This window comes from Protopterus annectens, chromosome 3.part1, assembly GCF_019279795.1.
Source record: "Protopterus annectens isolate FY-2018-M chromosome 3.part1, PAN1.0, whole genome shotgun sequence".
NCBI classification, from domain to species: Eukaryota; Metazoa; Chordata; order Ceratodontiformes; family Protopteridae; genus Protopterus; species Protopterus annectens.
Window position 1 is genome coordinate 1,125,289,580 of NC_056732.1, and position 25,875 is coordinate 1,125,315,454.

The window sequence follows — 25,875 nt, forward strand, 5'->3', positions numbered from 1 at the left end:
TCTCACATGATCACTTGTTTTGTTTCTTTCCATTCTAGCTAGAGAGATCACCTGACTCCAGAAATCACATGGATCAAGAAAATACATGGAAACTGTATGAAAGCAAGTCCACGTGAAAAGATGTTCCATGCCAGTTAACTACCTAAATTCATTCTGCAATTCAGTGTGTGTGTGTTAAGATATGTGTGTATATGTATGCATGTTATGTAAATAAATATCACTGATTCAGATTTACTTACATTCTTTTGAACCTAGAACATGCAAGTTAGTTAGGAATCTGCCGTTTTTCTACAAATTATGTAATTACCTTTTTATATGATTAAAAGCAAATTTCTTAAGTTTGTAGCTCATGGGTTGTCTACTTCTTGCAATAAAGAGAAACCTGTTTACATTATTGTACTTATATTATTTCTTTAATTACAGATTGAATATGATTTTACGTACCTTCAGAGTCCAATGATGCTCAAAAAGGCTACAAAAGAAGACAAAAATCTGCACTATGAGCCATTGATTGCTGTTAATGTAAGTGTCTGAATTCATATAACATCTGAGCTGTGGTTTTAAGAAATAAAGTTGTCATGTGCATAAAATGTTGAGTAATCCAGAAGAAGGGCCCATTAATTACCTTTACCTGAGACACGCTAGCACTTTTAATTTATTGCAATAAGTATAATTTGAAAAATCATATGTGCATGTTTGCAACCTGTTATTAAACCATTGTTTTACATCTTTGTTTCTTGAATTTTGTCAGTGTAAGAGTTCATTGTGACTGGCTCTGTTAATGACTGGATGATAGCTTGATTGGCTAAAGATCACAAAATTATTTTTGTCTGTATTATTCAGGACTGTGGTGTTTCAACCTCATTGTAGGACTCCTCTGGCTTACCATCTTATATGCCAAAGGATAACAGATTTGGAGTATTATGGTCAGGTTTCCAATTCTAAGCAACTTGTAATATGTTTGAGAAATGGATGGTAAAAAAAATTATTCCCATGAGCAGAGCAAATTCAAGCTCAAGAATTAAATGTTGACATCCATAATGAGAAATAACTATCCCAGCAGAGTGTAGCCTCCCTAACATCTCAGATGCCCAGGTGAGAGCCGCCCTCTCTAAAGCTAAAAACACAGCATCAATGGGACCGGATGGTGTCCCGGGCTGTGTGCTACATGAACTCCAAGAGGAACTAAACCCACACATAAGGCTGATGTTTAATCTTAGCCTTACTACAGGATACGTACCCAAAGAGTGGCGTACAGCAACAGTGGTCCCACTTCACAAAGGCGGTGCCTCTACGGACCCTGGAAATTACCACCCCATAAGCTTGACGAGCCTGGTCTGCAAAGCTATGGAGAGGATCATTATGGAACTCATAAACAAAGACATTGGGGACCTACAGACATTGGATCCTACTCAATTTGGCTTTGTCAAGGGCAGATCCTGCCTTTTGAACTTGGTCGACTTTTTGAAACAGTCACTAAGGCCATTGATGAGGGTAAGGCAGTTCACACAGCCTACCTTGACCTTGCAAAAGCCTTTGACACAATACCTCACTCGGGCATTATAGACAAACTCACCAGCTTAAATGTAAACCCATATGTCACAAGATGGGTTGCAAACTGGCTCAAGGACAGAACCCACAGGGTCAGAGTTGCTGGAGCTATGTCAGACTCTAAGCCAGTCACAAGCGGTGTCCCACAGGGCTCAGTCCTGGGACCCCTCTTGTTCGGCATTTATTTTTCCGAAGTGCAGGCAAACATAGGAGGATTGTGGCTGACAAAGTTCGCAGATGACTGCAAACTGGGCGCCATAATTGATACTCCAGCGGACACAAACATCCTTCAGAGAGGCCTCATAGAAACGGATAATTGGTGCCAGAGCCATGGCCTTAATCTGAACGCCAAAAAATGTATAGTCATACCCTTTGGGAAAAACAAGGTACCGACAAATTACCACATAGGCGGTAATCCATTAAGTACGGAAGAGGTAATCAGGGACCTAGGGACCCAGGTTGACAGTAACCTCTCATTTGACACTCACATTGCCAAAGTGGTTAGGAAGACCTTCTATATTGCCCACCTTATCATGAAGGGTTTCACATCTAGATCAAGAGAGGTCATTGTGCCCCTGTACTCCTCTCTTATTAGGCCAATGATTGAGTACAATGCCCCATTTGGGATGTATCTCACCCGACACCTGCAGCAGTTGGAAAGACCCCAAAAGTTCCTCACCAAGAAGATAAAGGGTCTTAAACATATGTCATATGCTGCCCGACTGAAAAAACTCCAGCTCTATTCAGTTGCATACCGCCTACTCAGAGGTGATCTGTGCCTGACGTACAAGGCCATGTCCAATCCTGAATTAATGGACATGCTCCACCTCAGAAAATCCAAATCCATCAGAACCACGAGAACAAGTGACTTAAACCTCAACACAGAAATAAATAGGACGTGCTGGAGGGACAGATTCATAACCCAGAGGCTCCCTACACTCTGGAACAGAATCCCAGTCCATGTTAGGCAGAGCCCCTCACTGACTCTTTTCAAGAGAAATCTCGACGAGTGGATGGGAGATCGTAGGTTTACCCCGGGGGTCATCTCTGTGTCACTACTAGACAGAGGCATAGTAAACTAAACCCTAAAAGGGCGTAGTATTCTCATCCTAAGGGGTGGTGTAAGCCACATACACTCTGGCTAGGCTTATAAATGCCTTGGGGCAGATAGCCTAGTACGAACCTATGAACCTATGAACCTATGTGACTGGTTGTCTAACTGAAGGATGAATAAGCCTTTGAAGTATGTGAGTTTTTAGCTTTCCCAATGTACTACTAGCTCGAGAGACATATGGAGGACCCTAAAAGGATGTAACACGCGTAGTACTGCCATGCAGAACATTGCCCAAACAGATTTAAAATCAGTCAGTAATTTCTCCTCTCCCAGTGTGTGTGCATCTATATCATGTTATTGAAATCTTACTACACTGAATCACTAAAGATCGACCTATAGTGATTGATGTAGTAAAACATCGAATAACGTTTAAAAAAAAAAAAAACAAACAAAAATAAAAACTAACTAGCGTTGGCAGGGGGGTAAGCCCCCTGCACCCCCTACTTAAATATTCCAACTCCGAGACCACACTACATTGAGGTAAACAGAAATCTCCCTGTACGGAGATTTACGTTTACCTGCACGATGTTCTGCGCTTTCGATGTTGTGGTGCCGACAATATCAGGTTCGATATTGTCGGCTTTCGACATCGTGAAGTAGACCCGTGTGTGTGTGTGTGTGTGTGTGTGTGTGTGTGTGTGTGTGTGTGTGTGTGTGTATTTGTAAAGTGTATTACAGCTTTCAAAGCTGTCAGAGGTTTATGACACTTTTTTGTGGTGCTGCAGTGTGTGATTAATGTATAAAGACTCCTAACGTTGTATAACAATAGTTGTCATACTGTTTTCTGACATCAAGAAATTGCATAACTGGTTAACATTTTGCCAGTTTTGGAGTGTAATCACCATACTCCATGTGCCACAACAGAGGTAATGGCTCCTTCCATAGGTTTTCTTGGTGCATAATAAACATCTTTCTTACATGTCATAAAGGTCAGCATTTCTTTACTATAGTCAGCACTTATCTTCTTTGTTTAATGTGTTATTTTTGACAGCATTTACTCTGCTATTTCTATACTGAATATCTGACATTACAAGACTGTGGCTTATGTTGTTTTTTTACTTGATTAATTTGACACCTGTTGAAACAGGTTCATAGGAAAGTACTAGGCAATCAGTCTACAGACAATTTCAACCCTAGCCCAAAAAAAAAACTGTTCATCATTTCCCTCTAGCCTCAATGTAGGCAAGAGAAGATAGACTGTGAGAGAATTTGAGGCTGCCCATCCAGTTATCTAAGTTTATCTTGAAGGTGGTAAGAGTGCTACTCTGCTTGATATGTAGTAGATGTTTCTTCAAAAACTGAGGGATAAAGTGGGATATAAATGTATCACACCAATGTGTCTTACATATCTGCTGATGAAGGTCTAGTTCCTTTAACCAAGTATATATGATGTACCAGTATTTCTGTGAGGAAACAGGAGGTCAAAAAGGGTTAGATCTATCATGGCATAAAAGACCAGACATAGATATCCATGGTGGAGTCTGTAAGAGACTGAGTACAGAGAAGGTGCTGCCAGTTGCTCCTGATAACTAAAATTATTGAGGCCAATGATCTTTTTCATTCTCTGTTGTTTCACAATTTGCGTGGTATGTTTAGATAAATACATGCCAAAAGGTGCACTATATTTACTAATTGAACAGAAAAGATACAAGTAAAGGGGAATTAAGACTTTGGATCTACTGGAGTTGCCTAGATGGGCCACATAAAAGTCTGCCTGATCTACTATGAAGACATGATGGTCTGAGTAGGATTTGAAATATATGCTGTGAATTCTGGAAATTACTACACTGTGCTAAAATAGTTATCTTTCTTTTTAATATTTCTCAACTAGATAACGTTTATTAGACACACCTAGTAGTTTCCACTAATTTTCCGAATTACCTGTGGAAGAACTAAAAAGATTAAATGTATTTGTAGTAAACCTACACCACCCATCTGGAGGTTTTCAGACATAAATGCATAGTTCTCTTCCCGATGACAGAGCCATAATTCCCAGCCTGTGATTTTAATTACTAAGAAATAATTGCAGCTACAAAATCTGTATTTCACAGTATTTTTAAAGTTATAATAAACACACTAGTATGGGAAATACACATGGTTTAAATGTTGCTAATTTCTCGTTTTTACAGGAGTGATTATAATTTCTAGCTATTGTGCCATATATATGTTTGATGTAGAAGGTCAGGATTTTGAGAATCCATCCCTGTTTACCTAGCAATGTGTTTTGTTTGAAGACAGAGAGATGTGTAATCAGAATCAGTGACAGAGACACTGGAACCATACCTTTTGTAAAGATAAGGTATTCTTCATGATCTTAGCCCATTTTCCACAGCAGGGCTGTGATGTTGAAGACAGAGGATATTCAGGTAGTAGTTGCAGGACCTCCTTAATAAAGTGGTACAAAATGAGCTAGTTTTGATCATGGGACACCTGAATGCTCAGATGGGGATAATGAAGGTTGCTGGGATCGACACGTTTGGGGAAATAAGAATAATGAAGAGGAGGCCATTGCAGACTTCTGTCTAGTAAATGACAAAATTGTGGCCGGCACATGGGTCACCAAGTGTGACAGTCATAAGATCACATACAAGGGACCAGCATAAATCTCAGGTAGACTTACTCCAGGTAAGGAAAGGACAGTGGAGTCAAAGCAGAGATTGCAATGCCATCTGTAGTGAAACAGCCACTTTCCAGAATAAAACATTGATGGCCAAAATCAACTCCAAACAGTAGTCAGAGAAGGCTCTATTGTCAACAGAAACTAGGCTGAACACCTGGAATATGATGGAGTAAAAGCACAGGAGAGCAAAGAGTCATGGGTCTAGCTCCTCAGGAAAAAGGGGAAGTAAAGGAAACCAAGGGGGAATGGCAGCATCTGAAAACAGCATCTGTGTAAACAATAGAATGGATTGGTGGCTGAGACAGTTGTAGAAATAGGGTACATAAAGAAACTGATTATGGAATGCAGATATCCTAGAAGAAATCAAAAGAAAAGAGTGCTGAACGAAGTGGAAGATAGAAAAGACAGGACAGGCCAAGAAGGAATAATGGTCTACTAGTAAATAGTTGAAGTGAGCAGTCACAATAAAAGTCTACAAGCTGTTGCAAAATGACCTAGTAAATAGCACAAGGGAGGATGCTGACGACAGACTGCACAACAGTTGAGATGGCATCAAGAACAGATGGAAGTATAACTTCAACCAGCTACTAAAGGAAGAAAACCACACAGAGCTGTAGCACTGCAAATGTACAGTTTACAGTGAAGGTAGGAGAAGCCACCCAAAACTAAGCATGAAGTGCACTAAGGAAGGGAAGGCAGTAGTCTCACAGGAAGTCATGGCAGAAGACATCAAGTAATGAAAATGTTGAGTCAATTAGGCGAAAAATGGCCCTTGAGTGCAATAGGAAAAAAAATGGAATTGAGATAGAAGAGAAATAATAGGAAAGGCTAGTAGCTTCAAGTATGTGGGATATACGATTGAGAAGTCTAAATAGCAGGTCAGTGCTAGAATCAGAAGGGCTTCAGCTTACTAGCACAAAGGATAAGGGGTATAGTGAGGAAAGAGAATGTCATTTCCCAGATGACCAGGGAATAAGCATTCTACTGCCATTGGACAAGCACAAAGGAAATATCCACAACTATAGGTAGTGCAGAGGTATCAGACTACTATCACACTGCACAAAGGTGCTGGAGAATGAGACTGACAGACAGATAAAAAGATTAGTAGAATGCAAGATGGAAGATAAGTATTTTGGAACCTGATCAGGATGAAATGCAACTTATCTAATGTTTGCAGTGAATCAGATACTGGAGAAGAAGCTCAAGATGAGGAAAGAGTCTGACTAGGCATTCTTAACATTGGAGAAAGCCTATGACAAGGTCCCAGGGAAGGTGATTTGGGATATCATGCAATGGTGTGAAGTCACATTATCATTGATAGACATATTCTAGGCTATATAAAAGGACTCAGCGATACAAGCACCCTATCTGAATAAGTCTTAGAGTATGTATTGAAAAGATGAAGGTATTCAATGACATATTAAGCAATTTATTAAACATATGTGTGATTAATACAAGTGTATGTGGTGTCATCACTGTGTGGATCTACTTTGGCTGCAAGATTTGCTGTTGTGTATCAATTTTTATTCTTGCCACCAGCTATTTTTGTGGTTCTGTAATACCAGACATTAAAGTTTTATACTTCTTATCATTCAGGGAAGCCTTTTGAAATAAAACCTGTTGTTCTTTCCACTTTTCAAGTGAATTAGAGAATGTATATCTTTATCTCCCATTATTCCCTAGAATTCTTGAGCAAAGAAGTTGAGATGTTTCGGTCTGCATTGGGGTACAGTTCAAAGCACACTCCTCTTCATATTAGTGATGAACTACATCAACAGGTTTAATGGAAGCAACAAAGCTACTGCATGCAAATTATGAGGTACAGCAGGTGGATTTTTGAACAGGAACTTCAGCAAATGAGAAGGGAATGAAACACAAAAGGAAAGGCTCATGGGACGAAACTGATTACAGACAACTCAAAGGTCATAATAGCAAATGTGGTTGTAAAGAAAATTTTGGAATTGAGATAGAAGGGAAATAATAGGGAAGGCTAGTAGCTTCAAGTATCTGTGAGGGTATGGATGAGTAGAAGAGAAGTCTGAATAGTAGGTCAAGGTTAGAATTGGAAGGGCTGTTGCTTACTGGTGCAAAGGACAATGAGTACAGTGTAACAGGAGAGGAAGTAAGAGCAACCAAAGAATTGTAGCATCTCAAAATAGCATGTGTGAACAGAACAGATATGTGATTGAGACAGTAATAGGAATATGTTACATAAGGAATACTGATGATGGAATGGAGAGATCCAAGAAGAAATAAAAAAAAACAACAAGGAGTGCAGGAAGTGGTGCAAGATGGAAAGACAGGGCAGTCTAAGAAGTAATAATGGTTTGCTAATAGAGAAGAAAAGAGAGCAGTCATGATGAAAGGCTGCAGTGATAAGCTTGAAAATGTATCTGAGTTAATTGTTATTTTCAAAGTAACAACTGTAGTTCAGTTGGAAAATGACCTAGGAAATAGCATAAAGGAGGACTGTGGCAACAGAGGGGCTGCAATTTACTTGCACCAAGGATGAGAGGTAAAGTGTGATAGAGTGATAACAAAGAAGCTGTAAAGTGAGCTGTACAAAGCAGTAATGTGACCTTTGCTTCTGCAAAGCACAGAAATCTGGAAGTGAAGGTAGTGCAAATGAGGAAGCTTGAGATGATGACAAAGTGGCTGAAATAGGGAGTAGGATGCACATTGTGAGATACATGAAGAAATAAGGACATGAGGGCTGAAGCCAAAGTAACCCCCATTTGCAGATAAGGTCAAGAAGACCAGATTATGATGGTTTAATCACATATGCTTGAAAGTAGGCAATGATTTGGCAGAGCAGATGTTAAAGAAACAGGAGGAAGGCTTGTGAAGGTGAGGACATACAGCCACTAAATGGATGGACTGCACAAGAGGAGACTTTTGACACTTAGGCATGGCCATCAAAGGAGGTAGGAAACTGGCAGGGAATCAAAGGAAGTGATAACAGTTTTGGGGAAAAAAGAAGTGGATGATGAAGGTGACAATTTGCCCAACCATAATTCCTTTGGTGATAGCAATAGACAAACATTGTTGATGCATCATTTTCTCATACAATACAGTAAAATGCACATAGTACATTTCATGAAAAAAAAAAGACTTACCCCAGGATTCAATAAAATCTGTGTATGCTCAGTGTAGAGTCTAAGTGGAATGTATTCATGTACATGGCCACAATTCCCTGTTACTATGCTCTCCCTTTGTAGCGCGACATGCATATTAATCATGACATGCTGCCAACGGAGAGCATAGTAACAGGGATATTGAATACTTGTAGGCAGAAGTGTAGAGGCTGGTCAGATGTTAATACATGTTGAGGCTCCCTGCTGCTGCTGAAATGTGTTGTGAATTAATAGTTTATGTTTTAAATTTCTAATTTTTTTTTTTACTTTTTTCCTTTTTTTTAATTTTAATGTCAGTTTGCGAGGCATGGAGTGGAGCACAGTGATGCCAAACTGTGCTTGCACATAGACAGCTGACACCTGCCAGACATCTAAACACAGAAACTGCATATAATTAATTATTTATTTCCGCTTATGTTAAGCCTGTTTTCATGGCATGCAGTGGTAGCTTAGTAGTATATGTGAAGGTATACTATTTTCTATGCTATCCAAGTAGCTAAATGGGTAGAATAACAGCCTAAAGCTTTATAGGTCCTGGGCTCGAGTCCCTAGCATACATACCATTTGTTTAATGTAATCTAAATTTTTGTTTAATTTAAAAGCGTAACTTTTACATTTGGAAGAGCCATATGGTGCTAAGCACTGCTTAAACATGACTAACAGCATCTATTGCTTCCACTTTGCTAAGCTTCACTAAACCCTCTGCTGTGTGAATTTCACAATGCTCAGCTCCACTTAACTGGTTTGCATGATGCTAAGCACTGCTGCACTCTTTTGAATGTTACAAAATGACATGTAAGGGTGGGAAAACAGCCTAAATTAAGGGCAATAGGTGGGAATTCTGCAACACTTGTTCGAATCCTTCTGTCAGTATGCCAGGTGGTATTGGAGAGTGTGCAGGCTTTCAGGCACAGAGATGGGGTGTACAGGAGTCCAGAGTTTTTGCTGGGCTCCTGATACACAATTAGGAACCTAGGCTGCTGTTGGGCAATTACTAGGGCTCAAAATGTAAGGCTGAAGCCAAGGATCGGTTTGTCAGGGACCTTACCAGTGCTACTGGTATCTCCTGCACTGGTGAGCAGTGTCGTCACCACTACTAAGACCTGAAGCATAGAAAGAAGGGAACTTTGGACACCTGGATCCATGAGGCCTGGGCTGGGCATGCCCCAGACATGTGTAAGTATGTTTTACAATAATGTACTAAAATGCAAGCTGAATCTGTGGAAAACTGGTATGCTTAATGGTGTGCTTTTCTCCCAACAGCTGCAGCTGAAAAGGCTCACAAAGATTCAGTTCCATGCCAGGTGCCTGGCCAGGTTGCACTGTGAGTGTGGTAAGTACGGATATGCTAACTGTAGTGCAATAAACAATAAAGAATAACAACTGTACTGCAATAAAGAATAAGGAATAAACACTGCAGTGCAATAAATCATCAATAACAACTGTATTGCAATAAACACTAAACAATATCAGTAACAGTAAGCAAAAAGGTGTAAATCAGGATTGTGGTGTCATAACATAATTGCACTAGAGCTGTATGCATTGTATGTATACAAAAAGGTTGCTGCAGTCAAGTGTAAAACTGTAATAACAGTAGAATGCAAAAGTAATGGCCTGAAAAATGTATTGCTCAACACAAAGTACAGTTCAAAGCTGTCTCCAGGCTAATGTCAGTCACATAACGCTCTTGTTTCCTCCTACTCCAGGAACAAAAGGTATATGGGTAAGGTAGTCTACTTCATGGGCAGATATTGTGTGTAGACTTCACAGATAATTAACACCAATACCAATAAAGTGTTAAGCAGCATTGTGTTTTCCTAAATAAATTTGCCTTAATATTTGCAGTGGAGCTGTATTCATTGCATGCCTGCTCTAAGTTGCTACAGTCAATGGTTACATTATTTGTAGATGTCCCCTGCAATCACAGCTTTTGGGTCCTACTCCCATGCCTGCCAACTAAGGCATGATGTCTGTCTAGTTTACTTAATGTACACAAATACCTCTCAACTGTCAAGATTTTTCGTAATGTAATTACAGCTGTCTAATCTGTCTGTTCCATGATTACCAGATAAATGGCTACCTGGAATGCAATATATTATCAAATCTATTTACAGAACACCTTGGTAGTTATGTGATTCCACATTATGTGAAACTGTTCTGTGTAGTTATATACCTGCATTTGTTAGTGTTTGGCCCATACTGTCCCATGCTAGCAGCTTGAGAGGTATGTACTTGCCACATCAGCTATAGAAGATTTGGAGTCACTGTACTCACAACTGACACTGCACACCTGTAGAAGTATGTAGTAGTACTCTGTGTACTACTATTACCTCTGAGGTAGCTAATGGTATGTTTTTCTCTCTCTCTCTCTCCCCACCATTTATCTTCTTTAATGTATTATTGTTATTTATTATTATGGTTTAATATTAACATACTTTGTTTAAATCATACTGGCTTGCTATTTACATACCTACTGTTATGTTAGTTAATGTTGTGTTACACACAATATACCTTAACATGTGTTTGGATTAATAAATATTATGTTCCATTCTGTTAATACTAATGTTAGTTTTGTTATTACTAACCTTAACATATTGTTGTAACTACTTTATTACAGTGCATCAAGGTCAACTGGATCTTAGTGATCTGCCTACCTTGCCTTCTCCAGCAGTGGCACCAGGTCCTAGCACATCTGGAACCCAGCCTGGTGGTGCCCCCTCTGCTTCCCCTGCACTACCTGTGGCATCAAGTAGTACTGCCCCACAGGACAGGGACAGCCCCCCAGGAGTGTTGGTGGAGGGGAGTTGTCACCCATGAGAACTGCTGTGTTTGGTGCTCTGGATCATCTACCATGGGTTTGGACATTGCCTACCTCAGATGGACAGCATGCTGACCACCCTAGTTGGACAGGCTTGCCCTGCAGCTCAGCCTCCACCATTGCCACATTTGCGGCAGTGATAGAGCAGTGCCAACATTCCCATGTGTGGGGATGTGAGTCACTCTGCTTTCTTGTGGAGGCACATTGGACTAAGATTCCACAACACCCTCCCATCCAAGGTGTTCATCCCCTTCTTGTATCACACACCACCTCTGTCTGCTGTCTTGTCTGTCTGCAAAGGCTTCCTCACCTACCCAACTTACTTTCCTCACATGTACATATGCCCCTTCCCTAACATTCCATTCTCATCTTAAAAAAAAAAATGGGCACCTGTGTTAAAAAAACATATATATCATCCCATAAATAGCTCTCCATTTCACACACATGTCCACTGGACAAATATCATTTGGTCCACTTGGCTTAACAATGCAATTATGCTGTCCTTTCCACTCTCTCTGGGGGTGAGAGTCCAAAGTCATCTACAAATTATATCAAAGTGTACAGTTGTTGCTGTACAAGAAATGGATAGCTATGGTTCTTTCTTATACCCTTCCTGCACATACCTACCTGCCATTCCCTATGTTTTCCCCACTGCTTGCACCCCATTTAACCATTTTCCTAGCTCCCCATTTTTCTTTTCTTTATATAATTTTAGTGTGACAGTGGGTGACACAGCATGTCACACAGCTTCGCTAAGCTCAGCTAAATGAAGCTATATTGATATATATGTTTTAAATGATATTAAACGTACAAAATAAAGATCTGCCCCCTATTTTGAACCCAAGTCCATCGCACCTGTAGACTACTGCATTAATCTACCACACCACACAGCTTAATTAAAACAGGGGGTTTAGGCAAAACATTGTAATTGCAACTTACACTCATTAAGCATGTTTAAGCAGAGTTGTGCATCATGCAAACTTGCTTAAAAAGTAATGGAAAAATATGGAGTGTACCTTGAACTCTTGTGCAAGAGTGCACCACTAGAAAGCCAAACACAGAATAATGGATGCAAGTGAGGTCTCTAATAGCAGGTAAATGTTCCCTTTTATCTGCAACATTTACAAATAGACCTACTAAGGCATTACTGGCAAAATACATGTTCAACTGAGACCCTGATGCAGAAATACATCCATATAAAGCCATGCACATAATGATGGATGTAAAAACAGGTCCTTATTAAATTATTGAATGTTTCAAAGTTTGAATGTCATATGGTCGATACCATATGATCGAACTTTGAAAAGTTCAAAGGTGAAAGGCAACGGCTCCGTACACAGAATGGGAAAATTTCCCTTTTCTGCACTGAGGTTCAGTCTCGGAGTTGGTATATTTAAGTACAGGGAGTGTGGGTGGTACAGGGGGGCTTAAGGTAAGTGTTTTTTTTTTTTTTTTTTTTTACATTTTTATTATATATTTGAAGATCCAAGTTTCGCTCATATGTTGTCAAACATATGAGGTTTGAAATTTTGAAGCTTTGAATATATAATATAGACCCTGTAAAAACAGTATGTCACAGTCTGTATGTGAGTACTTATATTTTGCAAATACACCTGCGGTAACAGTGAGGCAGTAGCTCAATTTGGTAAATGCCGTATAAACAGCACATTTTGCCACACACAATCCTGGGTTCAAATCCAGAGGTGTGTATCATTTAAATTACATTAGTGTGAAGCCAGCAATTAATGATTGAGTCATGCATTGTTTAGCCACACAATGCATTTCAAATGAAATGTCTGCTTTTCACTGTTGAAAGCCACAGGCTGCAGATAGGAACACATTTTACATATCTGTATAGCAAAACTATAAATGCATAAATTGTCACGTCATGCATTAATATGCAGTAACAGAGGATTTTAACTCAGGTAATGCAAATGAGGCCCACAGTTATCAGAGTGCAGTACAGAATCCTTTCAAACTCACAGCACATATTAGCACAGTTGCTCCTGCTTGTAACAAGGACTGCCAGCATGCATGTTTCAAATGAGTACCAGATTGTAACAAGACAGTTACCCAAATGGTGGACATAATGTTATATTTATCCCCTATGTTGCTCAAGGACACAAAAAACATATTACCTAGTACTTTGTTTATGATACCATTGTCTAACATACTTACCTTAAACACATGCAATATTGAAGTGGAATGGGTACCCTCACTCTGGTTCTGCCTCTACAAAAAGGTTGACACAGCTCCCATGGTTACTACTACAGCTTGTTGTCCTCCAAAGTGTTCACACTCTCTGCCTAGGCCTGTTATCTGCAGCAGCTGTTGCAGCCTGTAGTGCACGCATCTCTATGTAAAAGTAGCTGCTACAGACCTACCCTCTGCGATGATGTAGTCTTATCACCCCAGTAATCTCCAGCACAACATATCAGAAAGGGTTTCTAATCTACATGGAGGCCTTATATCTTGTACAGTGGTTGCATGTCTTTGGCAGATGATAGTGAAAATCAACTGTGTTGGCTGCAATTAGCATTTCAGAACCACAGATTTGTTAAGAGGCCATCACCCACTAATCAGAAGCATGTTAAAAGGCCTATTTGCTGGCTATTGGGAACCATTCTGTATGAGACTTTCTGCACACAGAAGATGCCTTTACAAAAACTTAAATATCACCACATATCAACAGAGATGTTTTGCACTCCATCAGGTATGTAACCATTTTGTTTATAACAGGATGCAGATGTGTGAATATACTTACATGGAATAGAGATTACAGCATTAAGCCTTTCTTAGAGGTGAGATAATGACATGTCACTGATCTCTAGATTTGTTGCACCTACCGAGGATGTACAATACATCAAGGGTGGAATGATTTTGTCACTGTGGCACACTGGTCTCATGGGACTGTCCCTTTACAGTGGTTGTAATAGCACACTGTTATTTGTTTGGCACTGTTGTTTTGACATATTATCAGGGGGTTGCCCCTAGGGGATACACTACAATAAACTCCAGTGTTGGGTGTATACAGCAGTATCTGTCATGGCACACATACACAGGAATAGCTGACAATTGCTAGTATCTTAGTTGTATTCACATGCTTAGTATGTTTGTTCACTGTGAAATATGACATGTTTGATCAAGCAGTGGATACTGCCAGCCATTCTGTTCTTGCTGTATCTCTACATGGTGTATTTCCACATATGTGATCCTGACATGTGTTCCCATTTTGTTGTCTTTCAGGAAATATGTATCTAATATGCCATGCACCATTCATGAATGATATTATACTGGAAGGCCTCTGGCAACACTATGAACTCCTACTGTCCAGGGGGAGACAAAACAAGGAACAGCGGGCAGCATTGTAGGCTGACCTTATCCATGACATGAATGCCACAGGTCATCAGAACAGCACATATGAGCAAGTTAGAAACTGCACAATTGACATGATGAGTGCTGTATGCAGAAGAGTAGCAGATGTAGCCAGGGATTGTGGCATCATTGGTGGAGATCCTGCAGCAGAAAAGTCACTCTCAGCCACTGAGGAATTCTTAGCAAGCCTATGCACACACAACAGCTCCAGGCATCTATCACACTGTATAGCATGGATGCGGGTGACACAGTTTCCATGGCAGAGGAGAGTACAGGTAAGATTAGTTTGATCACCATTGCAATACTGCAGCATTCAGTGTATCAGGGTGTACATACTCTCATGTAGGTGTCAGGTATTTGTTCTTTGGGTGGGGGCAATAGTTAAACTGCAGTTTGACTCTCATGCTCAAATGTTGACCAATATAACACAGTAGCTACTGTAAATGTGAGATATATGGACATATTACCTTTTGGTGGTACAACATGCTGTGGTACTGACATTACCTCTCCCTCAACTTTTCACAGGTCCATCAGCTGTCGGACAAGGCCATGGTCCTCCTCCTGGTAAGCATGACACTGTTTTGTTACAGATGTAGGTATACAGCAATGTAATCTCTAAAGTGTCATCCCAGACCTGCTGCCTGGATTGGTGTACTGCTGGCATGACTGCCAACTGCACAGATATTTTCTGACTGTACTCATGTTAGTGTCATACCTACCGCACTGATAGATGTGACAGTATTGTCAGGGACATTATAGATTGCCATATGTGTCAGCTGTGCAGAGTCTTCACAAATATCAACAGTTTTCTCATTGTTGCTGATGAGATTGCTGTGTAAAGAGCTTTTATTTACAAGTACCTACAGCTGTTTGTAGTAAAAGTAATGTCCTCTTGTCCTACTATATGAGGTTGGGTTTTCAACAGGTCTGTCATCATACCAACAGTGTATAGAGATGTACATGTATTGCAACATAGTACTGCAGAGCGTAATAGTGCAGGCATTAGTGTACTGCTTTTTCTTTTCTTATTACAGGTGACCGGGGGGATTGATCTCTCTCTCCCACACAACCTGATCTCAGTGTCTCTTCAGACTCTGATGATGATGGTGGCCACATTGAGGCACAGGTGGGGGTTTCAGGGGCTGAATCTGTCCCAGAGGCTGACATCATTCTTCTGCCCTCATTGTCACCACACACAGTCAGTATGCTCACACATTCCAAGTTCCTGGAGGCCACAGAAATTGGACAGTCAGAGAGTGGGGACATTGAACAGGAAAGTGTGACAACTATGGCTCCAGTGAGTTTAGACACTGGCCATAGCCAGAGAGCTTGTGGGGTTCGACACAGGCAGATTGATAGGGGTGCTTGTAGCAGGCCTGCTGTCCGTCGACCACCTGTTGCAGGTGTCACATCACGGGTCAATCAGTGCATGTTTTGGGCGGTCATGAAGGCATAGGCATGTTCTGAAAGGAACTTCAGATGTATGCTTAGAGTTATGGATGCAGCACAGTCTGACATCCGTGACTGCTTCTACTACATTGCTGACACCCTGGATCAGTTCACTGATGCAGTGGAAAGAAGATGAGCTGACAGATCACACACTATCTGTCTTAGAATGCACAGTGTCTGTGCAGAAATGTTTGGTTGGAGTTGAGCGTCAGACGCATGGATGTAGGTCAGCAACCCCATCTGATGAGAGTCCACTTGGCCTTGTACAATCATGATCCCATAGTGGCAGTAATCCAGCTCCTCAGAGGGAAGTTTGCTGTTAATACCAAGACATGGCTGAGCATGGGTTCATGGTCCTAAGTGTTCCTGTGGAGGACAAGGTCTCACCAGACAGCAGTCACCATCAAGTACTAGCACCACTCCTGACCTTGGGCATGGAGGTGCCAGTGCAACTCCTGCCAGAGCCAGTTTCCGTGTCCAGGGCTGGAGGTGTTGAACTGTCAGCTCTACCATGCAGGGTTCAAAGTTGTCCAACATACACACATATAGGGCTAGCACTAAGCTTGACTCTGTGCACATACACACTCACACACCACTGTCAAATGAAGGTAACTTACAGACACACACGGCACATTTACATGGTCTATCTGCAAGTGATTAAACCTGTGCCACATTCCTGTCATCCTCGTCATTGATGTAGAGAAATGAAGCTATGTAGCTGATGCACAGGGTGACTATATAAATTAACATGTACTTGTGTAACGCGTTGTTGTTTTTCCATGCCACTTTTAGTATTTACTGACAGATACTGTATGCTTACATTTGTAATGAGTAAGCCACATAATTTTGTGTACCTTATGTTGTATGATGTTGTAATGGCTGTATACCTACGCAATGAAAGGTGTGTCATGGACCTGTTTCTGTTTCTGTTTCAGGATTCTGTTGGGAACACCTATGGATACACAGCAGCAATAAAGCCATAGACATCACAGGACAAGACTGAATGTCAGCACAGAAGAAATATGTCTTCAGCAAGGTACAGCACTATAAGTGCATGGTTCCATAGGTCCATATGTGTATAACAGGCTAACAAGGACAATGGCATCATTCAACATACTCATGCATCTGTAATCTGTGAAAAGGTCTGATACCCTTGATAAGTGTCACCAGGGTTTTGGGAGCTAACGTATCTACAAGCTGTGGTGATGGAGATGACCCATCTACAAATGTCCTGTGTCCAGTACAGACATTTGTCTGACAACAGTTATGATTGTTTTGCATCAATTTGTGTAATCTGACCATGATGCATGTTACAGCAGAAATGTGCATTTCTGATGGGTGACATCATCCATGGTTCCAGGGTATAGCCAGCATCACCCCAGTAAATGGCAATGTGGGATGTCCCCCTATGAGACATCTGGAAGAGCTGTGATGTGTGCCAGATATGGGAGTTGTGATAACTGTCAGGGCTGCCAGCACACACATTCAGGGTAATCCCCTGGGCATTGCTCATGACTTGGCAGTTGATGGAGTGGTACCCCTTGTGGTTAATGTAGATTCTACCCTCCTCACTGGGTGGTGCATTGATGTGTACATGAGTGCAGTCATGGCACCCAGTACTTCAGGTTAGTGTGCTACATGGCAGAAGTGTTGCATATTGCTTGCTCTCACCTCAGCGGTGAGGGGAAAATAAATGTGCTCACTGGCATGTAGTAGCATGGCATCCAGGAATTGGTGGAGTACCCTAGATGCTGATGCCTGTGAGATCCCCATCATGTCCCCAGTTGGTCTTTAGAAAGTACATGTAGCTAGTATCCTAAGGGCTACACATACCTTTGTTTCCAATGGGATGGGTTCTCCTCTGTTGGCTCTAGGTCTGAGTTGAGGGCAGCAGAGTTCAGTAAGTTCTTGTATTATGTCCCTGCCCACCCTGTAGTGCTCTACAATCTCCACCTCATGTAGCTCTTGGAAGGTTACCCTGGGCCTGAACACTCTTCTCCTTCTCTGTCTAGGCCTATTGTCATCAGCATCAGCAGCACTGACTTCAACATCTAGCACATACAGGTGCAGCAGACCTGCAGCAGCGCTAACATTCTCTCAGTTAAAATTCCCATGCCTGTTCCCCAGTGGTCCAGAGTATTGGGGAAAAATCACAATGTAGGTTGTATGCATACTTTACAGAGCTCTGCTGTAGGTGCAGAATGTGTGGTTGGCTAACTAGGATACATTCCACCTGCCTACAATATAATTAACATAATTTAATGGCCATATTTTATCTTAAACAAGGGTCAAAACTAATTAAATACATTTTTCAGACAAGCTTAGCACGGCGGCGCTTGTGCAAACACGTACACCAAAGGTAAACAGAGCTTGGAAGTTAGTGGACATCCCCCCCAGAGAGGACACACTCAGTCAGGTGACGTGCCATGCAAACACATGCACCTAAGCTAAAATAAGCTTATACATGAGTAGACACCTCTCCCGGTGTCAACTATATCCTGTGTAAACTGCAATATGGGTCTAAGCCTACACAAAGGAGATATACAGACACAATTACTCCTTTCTGCTATTTAGTAACTCCACCTCATTTGCATAGCTATCCATGCTCACAGCCTGGAAACTACATGCTTCATTGCCCTACCACATTAGCAACAGCACCAATGTACCACAGTAGGGACTACACACAAGGTCCTGTAATACATTTCTGTCACATAATATTATTTTTTTCCAATTTTTTTTCTATAAAGCATGTTTGCACACTACAGCACTCTGCTAACATGCCCAGATTATTAAAAAAAATTGAATTTAATATATTTCTTTAATTTTTGCAACATATAGGATAATAGTTTCACTGATATGTGTATGTGGTAAGACATTTCTGTCCATATATCAACATTTTACACCCCCTTTTGTCTGTCTACACTCCCGTACACAGAATTTTTCTGCATACACTATGGACACTGACACAGCGCCTGAACAGATGCTTATCTGCTTGCCTGATCGCTTGACCTGCTTCATTTGCATGAGATTCACCTGCTTATGAGGTGATTCGCATGCCACTGAAGTTTCCGTTTTGGCACGTGCATGCGCACTGCTCAGCACTGCTTATTTAATCTAAAAATGTTCGCGCCTGTATAAGCAGTGTGGAGCGGTGCCTACATGGAAAAAAAAATGTGTAGGCTTTATTAAATCCCCCCTTAATGAATATTATCCCGCGGTGGTGGTGCTGCGGTAGCGTTGTCGCCTCACAGCAAGACGCTGTCCGTTTCGATTCTCAGCTAGAGCGTCTTCTGCGTGGAGACCTGCGTGAATGGGTGTACCTACGTTGATGGTTGTGCATCAGGTCTGGTAAGCCGGTATGTAAAAATCAACTGCCAATCATTAGCAGACCGGAGTTCTGCTGTGGCGATCCCCTAACTGGGAAAAGCCGAAAGACAAAAACAAACAAACAATGAATGTTATTTTAATATGGGGGAAAACCATTAATGTTCTGTTCACTCAGAAGTAAAATTCATTTATGTAAATATTAAATAACAGTCATAATAATAATAATAATAATAATAATAATAATAATAATAATAATAATAGCAATAGCAGCAGCAGCAACAACAACAAAACATGTTTTCTTATGGAGAAATCCCATTCTCCCGGCATTGTTGAGGGTGATTGTTGCATTAATGAATGAGCAACTTTAGCATGAAAATCTAATATCATGGAGCATTTCTCCTCAATGTTTTGTCTTCTCCAAGCCATAGCAGTGCTTCCCTTGGATTTTTGCCTTTTTTTCTACTGTGGTACAACTGTGGAGATGATCTATATACGTTAGGGGGCTGTAGGGCCTGCCCCTCCCCTGCAAAAAAAAAGTTTTTTGTGTGTATTTGTATGTTTTTTGATTCACTGATCTCATTATTAAATTTTAGATAAAACATGAAATGAAAAACTGTTCTTTGGTAAGTACTTATTGAAATTCTTTATGCAGACCACCACTTTATTCATCTTTTTAGTTTAGAAAACAAATTCTAAGTTTGTTCCTAAAAATCGTTAGTTGATGCTTATGCATATTAAGAAAGTCAAAGAATATTTTTTTCAGGAAAGTCCTTTTTGGATGGAAATGTTGACTTTAATACAAGCTTTATGACTGACATAGTTCTAAGATACAGACTAAATAAGTAGATACCATTTTTTTTATATAATTTGACTTACCATCTGTTAACTGGATTAGTACAGTGGTCCAAAGACCCTTATCCAGACATGATCCAGGTCAGATATGAAAAAAGGATTATAATCAAACAGTAAGAAGTGTGCATAAAAATGAAAAATATAAGATAATGGCACAACTGAAAGAGAAGGAATAATAAGAAACAAAGACAATTTAGTGCAACAATGTATTAGAAAACAGTGATTGACAAAAGAGAAATGTGCCCAAAAACTAAAAAACATTTTTTTCAGCATATCTTGAAAGTTTCTGTATTACTAATATCACTGTATCAGTGTAAGTGACTATTATTACTTTTTAATGTGTTATATGCCATATCCTGAAAAAGGGCTGCCATGGGTAACATGATTTTATTTTATAATTCTCTCATCAGCCTACACTATAATGGCAACATGCAGATTTCTGTAAAAATTGATTTTACCCCTTTTTTTATTTAATAGTATAGTGATTGCGTTACTTTTGTCTGTTAGCATCTATCCACATTATTTACTTTACTTCCTTTTTTTTTTTTTTTTTTTAGTATCCATCTCTAGTACAGCATTTTAAGGAATGTTCGAATGACAGGCTTGAAAATGTAGCTGAGTTAATTGTTCTTTTCAAAGTAAAAACTGTAGTTCAATGTTCATGTATGAGAAATATGACCCCTGGGATTTATAGGTATTGGGCTGAGATGGTTTGTGTTGCATTCACAGTCTTTAACACTATGGCTAAAATTAGACCCCGGGATTCCTTAAACCCTACACAGAGTGTAGAAATAGTGCAGCAGCTGTTGCATGGAACATGGCCACCGAGCGATTCAGCAAATGGCTCCTAGGACGTGCATGAGCGCTTCTACACTATTCCCACATGGGCACCACTGCCTAATTCTAATTACCTCATTTGCTGGTGAAAAATATGCAAATCAGGTGAATTAGCAAATCAGCAAGCAGGCAGTTGTCCGTGCAGGAATAGTGTAAGAAGCAGAAATGTGTTCAGTTACTAGCTGAACAGATTTCTGCAAATTATAAAACGTAGGCATGACAGCTCAAAATAAAACATGCATTATATCTAGTAGGCATGGCAATGGCCAAACATATGGCCACTGAAAAGATAAATAGTTTTAATTTTTTTTAAATAAAACTTTTTTTGGCCGATCTCGGCCATTTAAGCATAGGTCAGCATTGTGCAAATGGGATTGTACAAAAATAAAAAAAAAGGGGTAAAATTAATTTTTACAGAAATCTGCATTTTGTCATTATAGTCAATGGCATGCAGAATGAAAACAATACCAGAGAACAGTGGTTGCTAAGAGGAAAGGCCCAGTCTAAGTGTGGTAACTATGGAGTAAGGCAGTTTTGTATACAAATGAGGGATTTTATACCGAATCACAAATTTCTTTTAGGTGCTCTAACACCACCATGTAGACAGGAGGAACAGCAAACATGAAAAGTGGGTGTGTCATGCTTGCTGTAGGCACATTGGAACTTAGTGGCCCATGTTTGCCCTTAGCTAAGCACAGCTAAGGAAGGTGGTGTGTCTGAAGCTGTATTGTCTTATTCCATGAAATGCAGAGCGTGTTTGCATCCAGGGAGGGCTCGTTCTGTTTAAAACTGCTTACTTTAGCTAAAACGAGTGTGTACCGGGCCAAAAAAAACAAAACAAAACAAACAACAGAAATAGTAGAACTGTTTACAATTGAGCACCGGGTATGCGCAGCATGCAATGGGGCTTAAACGGGGAGGAAATGGGAAGGGGAAATAGCAGAAGGAAGGCAATCAAGGAGAACTACCATAGCTGGCAGGTGGAATGTATCAGAATCAGCCAATTACACAGGCAGCAGCCCAGCACATTACTATAAACTATGCAAACACCTTTCAGTCTGTTTTTTTCCCACAAACTCTACACCACTGGTGTACACATTCAGGGAAAATTTAAACTGACAAAACTAACAAAACCTGTTAGTGGCTGCTATTATTCTTATCTGTCAGTATGTGCTAGAGACTGAGGGTAGTGAGGAGGATAATGCTGACAACTAACTCAGACCAAGGAGGAGGAGAATAGTGTTCAGACCCAGGGTAGCCTACCAGGGGCTACATGATCTGGAGATAGTAGAACACTACAGGGTGGACAGGGGACATACTTCAGCAACTTGTTGAGCTGCACCTGCCTCACCTCAGACCCAGAACCAACAGAGGGGAACCCATCCCAGTGGATACCAAGGTATGTGTAGCCTTAAGAATACTAGCTACAGGCACTTTCCAAAGACCAACTGGGAAAACCATGGGGGTTTCACAAGCATCTGCATCCAGGATACTACACCAGTTCCTGGAGGACATGTGACCACAAGCCATTGAGCACATTTACTTCCCCAGCACCCATGACGAGAGGACCAGCAATATGCATCTCTTCCACCATGTAACAGAATACCTGGAGGTACTGAATGCCATATACTGCATGCACATCCACATCAAAGCACCACCCAGAGACCAGGGTAGGGTCTACCTAAACCGCAAGAGTTTCCACTCTATTACCTGCCAGATCATGTGCAATGCCCAGGGCATTATCACAAATGTGTGTGCTGGCAGCCCAGGAAGCTATCACAACTCGAACATCTGGCATTCATCACAGCTGTACCTGGCATTTGCTAGTGGGGACATCCCATATGGCCATCTGGTGGGGGATGCTGGCTACATACTGGAGTCGTGGCTGATGACACCCATCAGAAATGCACCCACACCCACAAAAGAACGCCATAATGAGGCACGCGCACAAACCAGGATCATTATAGAGCATGTGTTTGGGATGCCTAAGTCATGGTTCCGTTGCCTTGATATATCTGGTGGAGCCTTGCAGTTCTCTCCAGCCACATGTGCACACATGTTCATAGCATGTGCCATACTTCACAATATGATCCTGCAGAAACAGCTGCAGCAGGAACAAAATGAGGAAGGGCCACACAGCCCCCCACCCTTGCCAAGGTCTCCACAGGCACAGAGGGACTCAGAGGAGGAACATCTTGTGTCTGCCCCTGTAGGCAGACTGAGGCATGCCCAGTATGCCCTGTCCTTGGCAAAGAGGCAATGCATAGCAGCACATATACTGACACAGTAGGGCCCGAGGGATTGATCTCTCTCTCTGACTCACACACACATTAAAATGAATACCAAACATCACACCACCTATACCTTACCATGCATAGGCAGTGTACTGCGTGCATCTGACATAGTCAGCCCTCAAGCACCATTATCACAACAGCCTCAGGCACAAGGTAAGGCAGTCTCCTTAACAAAATAAATGAATGGAGTGGAATGTTCTGATAGCTTATCTATGGTATTGATTCAAGCATGCAAGGGAGTGGGGTGGCTTACTGGGATAACAGCAGACAACTGATAGCTCTGTGGGACAGCAGGAAGTGTATTCCCAGTACTGGCCTACCCACAACATGCACTACCACCCTATTTGACAAACACCACTGCAGTATATGTGGTGAGCCAAATAACTGGGGGGGGGGTCATAGGTCACATGCATGGATGTCAAAGTGGGGGTCCCATATGCACCCCCTCTCTCACCCAGCAGATCAGCTGTAGAAAACCATACAGAAATGTCTGGCAAAGGCCCCCACATGGTGACATCTTTGAAATCCCCACCTACAGAATTTTACACAGTGATATCACAGCAGACCTGGCAGTGGCAGTATGACTTTGAAAGGTAAGAAGTCTGAAACTACAAATGTTTATACCAGAACAGTCTAACCTGTGGTGGATACTGTTATGCCTGTAGTTTCAAAGATAGGGCACACCACTATGCTAAATGGGATCAAAATGTTAAGCAAATATCAGCATAGTTTCTATAAATATGTATTGTGTGCAGATGTGTCACCTCCGAACCTCCCCATAGTCCCATAGAAATGCAGTGACATGTCCCTAGCTTTAAGCAGCATCTAGCCATCAGCTAGAGTGATTGCTCAACACAAACAGAAAGCAATTGTCAGTAACACCCACAGTCAACTTACTGGTACCATCCCAGGGTTGTCCACTGCCGGCAGCCTGGGAACATATGATCATCAGAATGCACTGCCTTGCTATAGATGGCCTGCATCTGTCACACCTGGCCTACAGACCAGTGGTAAATACCCATGTCTCATCCACAGTGCCCTGTTAGAGAGTGTAATGAGATCCATAACACCAACATAACTCAGTCTACAAAATGCAAAGAAAGGCCATGTTGCTAACTGTTGGGAGAAAACCTGCCAGCATCAGAGAGCCATAAATCTGGAAAAAGCCATGAATAATGGGGTGGAAAAGGTCCAAAGAGAAGGACACCTTTGAAATACTGCTCATAATAATGTTATAAAGTTGATGGAATGATTGTGGTAGCATGGAATGTCTGATAGGTATAAAGTCTGAAACTGCAATGTCAACTGTCAGTAATACCTGACTTCAACCCTGAGTGACTTGCAAAACAGTTTTCCTTGAAAACCACATTTGTTTGCGTAACCATCAAGATATATGAGTCATTAATGTGGAAATTCTGTGATACTCTGTACAGTTGACAGGCAGGGCCAGAAGTCTAAACATGGGAATGCACTCACTGCAGGCAGTCCTAACCCTGGAAGATGGTGACATGTCTGTACCCACAGACCCTGGCCCACAGCCATGGGGAGTAACACACCCTTCCCCAATCTCTCATCCTATGCAGTATCCTGACTCCAAAATGTGGCCATCCAAACACAGGGTGGGCCATACATATATGGGAGACAAACACACACCTCCAGGCTGGTCAAACAGTCTGACACACACAAGACCCCCAAGTGCAGTCAACCTTTGAGAAGACCACTATGAAAAGTACTGGTAAGTATAGGCAAACATATCTGACCCAGCACACACCTCCCACATATCTTATCCCCTACAAATCTATCCAGAGTTTGCCTGCCACCCTGATCCTGTCTGACTTATATTACCCAACCATGGACTGGAAATCAGATCAGGCCAGAACAGAAATGCACAGAGATAACACCATTGTAATATATCACCAAGATGCTGGACTGTTTCCACAGCACCAGCAGTAAATAGCTTGTAGGCACACCTCTCAACAGGCTGGATTGTGCAAGAATATGTAGCATTTGGCCCATAATCCTGGTGTGTGCATCATCCACCCTGTATTCCTCTGGTAAATCACTGTGATGATCTGAGGAGGTATGTCACAAGGTACTGAAACAATACATGACAGTGTCAAATAGCAAATATGTCTGCTAAAACAAGCCCTGTAACCCTAGCAACCCATACATTACTGAGAGAAATAGTCACAATCACCATATGGCCTATTGTCTCCCCATTTTGATAGGCTATCTCCAGATATCATGCACCAGCAGGTTGAGAGGTATGGCTGTACCATAAAACAAACTGGACTGGAGTACAACAATCCCTAGAATGGAGTCCCAAATGTACTATAGAAGGTCACACTGGGAATACTTATACACTTAGAGAAATGTCAGTAGGATCTAGGAATGAACAGGTCTATCCCACCCAGTGCACTTCCCATTGCCCTACTTTAGCAGTCCTGAAGTTGTCTGTCACCATAGAAGTCCCTTTCATCAGACTTCAGCTTTCTAAACTCTGT

At 41.3% G+C, this 25,875-nt stretch overlaps 1 protein-coding gene across 1 annotated transcript in view; it reads left to right on the forward strand.

Moving 5' to 3' along the window:
* LOC122797757 (transient receptor potential cation channel subfamily A member 1-like) overlaps positions 1 to 25,875 on the forward strand; it is a 1,751,748-nt gene that overhangs the window by 662,020 nt on the left and 1,063,853 nt on the right. The window contains exon 18 of the mRNA XM_044066281.1: positions 424 to 522. Within this exon, the coding sequence (XP_043922216.1) occupies positions 424 to 522 (99 nt within the window). The remainder of the gene's footprint in view (positions 1 to 423; positions 523 to 25,875) is intronic.